Source organism: Phaseolus vulgaris, chromosome 7 (genome assembly GCF_000499845.2).
Source record: "Phaseolus vulgaris cultivar G19833 chromosome 7, P. vulgaris v2.0, whole genome shotgun sequence".
NCBI lineage: Eukaryota > Viridiplantae > Streptophyta > Magnoliopsida > Fabales > Fabaceae > Phaseolus > Phaseolus vulgaris.
The window spans coordinates 28,348,413-28,352,088 of NC_023753.2; the positions used below are offsets into that span (position 1 = coordinate 28,348,413).

At 38.2% G+C, this 3,676-nt stretch overlaps 1 protein-coding gene across 1 annotated transcript; it reads right to left on the reverse strand.

The window, feature by feature from the left end:
- Positions 1 to 367: 367 nt before the first annotated feature.
- LOC137829363 (uncharacterized) lies at positions 368 to 1,720 on the reverse strand. Its single transcript, XM_068636168.1, has 3 exons — positions 1,488 to 1,720; positions 1,226 to 1,292; positions 368 to 607 (listed from the first exon to the last, which is right to left on the reverse strand). Exons 1-3 carry the CDS (start codon positions 1,718 to 1,720, stop codon positions 368 to 370), a joined length of 540 nt encoding a protein of 179 aa, XP_068492269.1.
- Between the last annotated feature and the right edge of the window lie 1,956 nt (positions 1,721 to 3,676).

Below are 3,676 nucleotides of genomic sequence, written 5' to 3' on the forward strand. Positions count from 1 at the left end.
GCAGTAGATCAAGGGGTTTTGAAGTAGAAACAATATTTTTCAGTTTGAAAGAATGTTTGATTTGCTTCCCCTTTTGACATGCTTCACATATATGGTCTTTCTCAAACTTGATTTTGGATAAACCCACCACAAGATCTTTAGAGATCAACTTATTTAGATGATGCATGTGAATATGTGCTATCCTTATATGCCATAACCATGATTCCTCATGTTTGGTGAGAAGGCAGCCAATAGATGCAGAATGTGAGATATCAAGAAGATAAACATTGTTGATTCTTTTACCAATCAACAATACTTCCTGTGATTTGGGCAATCGTATCTCACACATGTTGGGCTCGAAGGTTACTTGATAACCTTTGTCACACAACTAAGTTATGCTAAGGAGATTGTGCTTCAGTCCTTCCATAAACAACACATCATGAATCAAGAAGGACTTCTTATCACCAATGGTTCCTCTTTCAAGAATTTTCTCTTTGTTGTTATCACCATAAGTCACATAAGCTTCATGCTTGAGGAGAGGATTAACAAATTTAGTTTTATCCCCTGTCATATGCTTAGAATAACCACTGTCCAGGTACAACATGTGTTGATTTTCCGTCAAAGAGCCCTGCAAGAAACATGATCAAGTAGAAAGGTTTGGTCCTTTTACAAATTTGGGTAAATTGACATTAATTGGATCATTAGAATTCTTAGAAACCCATTTTAGAATACCCTTGGGAACAGAAAATTTCCTAACTTTACAGAATCTACAGAATGGCCCATTTTTCATACAATAGAAGCATGAAACAACTGGTTGTTTGTCAAAAATGTTGAAAAAGGCTTTGAAACACCACTTTTCTTGCTCTGTGGATTAAAACCCAAACTAGCTTTACCAAAGACACATTTTTTTAGAAGAAAGAACAATTTCAAAGTTAGATTTGCCTTTAGAAAGCTTGTCCACAGTTTTCACAGATAGTGAACCTTCTTTTCAGAGATTCACAATTTTCACAGACATTTGAGTCACACTTGCAGAAGAGTTCTTGTAAATCAGATCCAGATTTTCAAAATCACTTTTCAAATTATCCAGCTCTTCTTCTAATATCTAGACTCTATTTTCTAGCCAATTATTCAAGCCTTTCAACCGATTATTTGAAAGGGTCAACCTTCTAGCTTCTTCATGAGTTTATTTAAAAGCATAAAAAAGTTGGCTGTAGTTTTCAAAATTAATTGAAGGGCTGAAACTTACACTGCTTACATCAGTTTCTTCTTTTGCCATCAAGCAAAGATTTGCTTCTTCATCTTCTGAAGATGAGCTAGAGGAAGAAACTTCATTATCTTGCCAAACAATGTAAGCTTTCTTGGCTTTGTCTTTCTTTTTTCCTTTCTTGCTTGCTCATCTTTCTTTATTCTCATTGTTGGGGTAATCAACTTTAAAATGTCCCTCTTCACCACAACCAAAGCAGGTATATTTGTTAGTGTTAAAATCATTGATTTTCTTGCAATTATACATGTTGGAAGATTGATTCTTGTTGCTATTTTTCTTTAGGAATTTGCTGAATTTCATGGTCAGCAAGCTTAATGTTTCTCCTTCATTGTCATCACTTGAGTCTTGACAGTTTTTGTGTCCACCAGCCTTCGAAGCAATGTTCCTCACATGCTTATCCTCATTCTCTTGAACATTTAGCCTGTTTATCTCTAATTCATGTTCTCTGAGCTTTCCAAACAATGAAGTTGTGGTCATAGATGTTAAATCCTTAGACTCAGAGATAGCTGTGACCTTGGGCTACCAAGATTTGTCTAGGCACTTTTGATGTTGAGTTCCTCTTTTTCAAACATCTTCCCAAGACTCATAAGGTGGTTGACAATATGGTAAACCTCTATTGTACTTCAGCATGCTTCCTTGCTCTCTTCACATCATGACTTCTAGAGTATCCCACATTTTCTTTGTTGATTCACATTGTGACACCCTGAAAAACTCATTAGAACTTAAGGCAGATGTAATAATATTATTTACAATACAATCATATTGAGCCCTTTTGATTTCATGTTAGTCCATTGGGACCAAGATTTTTCAGAAATCACTTTATCATTTTCAAACATAGGAACAAAAAGACTATTTTTAATTGCATCCCAAATTCCTTTATCAATTGATTCTACAAATATCTTCATCCTTACCTTCCAGAATTGGTAATTTACACCACAGAGCTGAGGTGGTCTATTAATAGATGCACCCTCCCCAAAGGGTAGTTTATCAAGCATGAAAAATGATTTTTGGATAAAAATTTGAATGACTTTCCAGAACCTAACTCTTGATGCCAATTGTTTGAATTGTAGGCCTTAAACGCATAAATTGGAGGTACAGTGAAAGGCCAAAGAGAATCAATTAATCAGAAATTTGTTTAGCTGAATTTAATAACAACTTTCACAAAAACAACAGAAATCAACCGATTGTTTTTACAAACAATCAATTGTTTATAGCAACAATTATAAACTTCAAGCAAAATTTTTTTTAAAGAGATGAGGGATGTTCTTGCCGGTTGACTCGCTCCGTCGATCGACTCTAACAACTGATGCGGCCCTTCGATCTTGCCTGAGAATCGTGCCTTTTTGTTCAAGAAACCTCGCACCTGCAAAAGACAAATGGGCGCCCTAGCGGTTGTTTGCACTCCGACGCTCAAGTTAGTATTAGGGCAAAGAAACACCAAGTGTGTATATTAGCTTCAGTCTTAAGAACTGCGTACCTTACTAGGGTTCTTGACACCCTTTATATAGGCTGAAACCAGGGTTTACCTTTGTGTCGTCACCCTTATCTAGGGTTCCTTGGAAAATGTCCATGCGCCGCTATTTAGGCAATCTTAGCGTATCTGGAACATGGAACCTTCCTTAATTGGAGTGCAATGGATAATCAGAGTGGTCGTTAGGGTACCAACTTGTGCACCTATTCTCTAGTGTCATCTGCTTCGTAGGTGTCCTAAGTATTCACGTGCCATGCATGCAGCTTCCCTGGGGACCTTAACCCCAATGGGCTTTAACCCCTCCCAGGATTATCCTCACGTGTTGCACCTTCATGCGTCATACACCACGTGCATGGATCCCTCGTGACTTAGGCTTCCCACATATCTCTTGTCTTTAACTGTTATCTTAGCAAACTCTAGGCCTACCTTACGTGGCCCTCTACATTGTCCTGACGACTGATGTCCGATCTTCTCCCTCTACTGGTGAGGTTCGACATCATTCTCCGACATCGGAGTTTAGGATACAATGTCAAAGACTAACCAATCCTCTGGTAGGTGAGTCTGGGGCCCACCTCACGTGCCCCCCTTCCATTACCAGTCATCGGTGCGCGACGTCTGATATCAGTCTCTGAGTCGATGACCGAGGGCTAGTCGGGACAAGGGATAGAAAGATTCACACAATAAATTATACTGGTTCACTCTTAGCCAAGAGCTACATCTAGTCCCTAAAAACCTATGAGAATTCCACTATGCAATCACAACACCTTCATTACAACACACACACACACCAAAGTGGTGATCTTGAGCCTTCAAGAACACCTACCACCTTTGGGAAACACAACATTGAATTAAAAACACCCTCTGAATTTGCACACCAACATTATTACAAAATACAATCGTTAAGAGAAAAGGAATGATCACACCTAATCCAATCACAGTTTGAAAAGAAGAAATACAGTGCA

Excerpts from the sequence above, each read along its gene's own strand:
- LOC137829363 (XM_068636168.1), bottom strand. The coding sequence starts at position 1,720 with ATGACCACAACTTCATTGTTTGGAAAGCTCAGAGAACATGAATTAGAG. Across the intron at positions 1,293-1,487 it reads AAGAATCAATCTTCCAACAT|CTCATCTTCAGAAGATGAAG; the intron begins GTATAATTGCAA and ends TTCTTCCTCTAG. Across the intron at positions 608-1,225 it reads AAGAAACTGATGTAAGCAGT|GGCTCTTTGACGGAAAATCA; the intron begins GTAAGTTTCAGC and ends TGTTTCTTGCAG.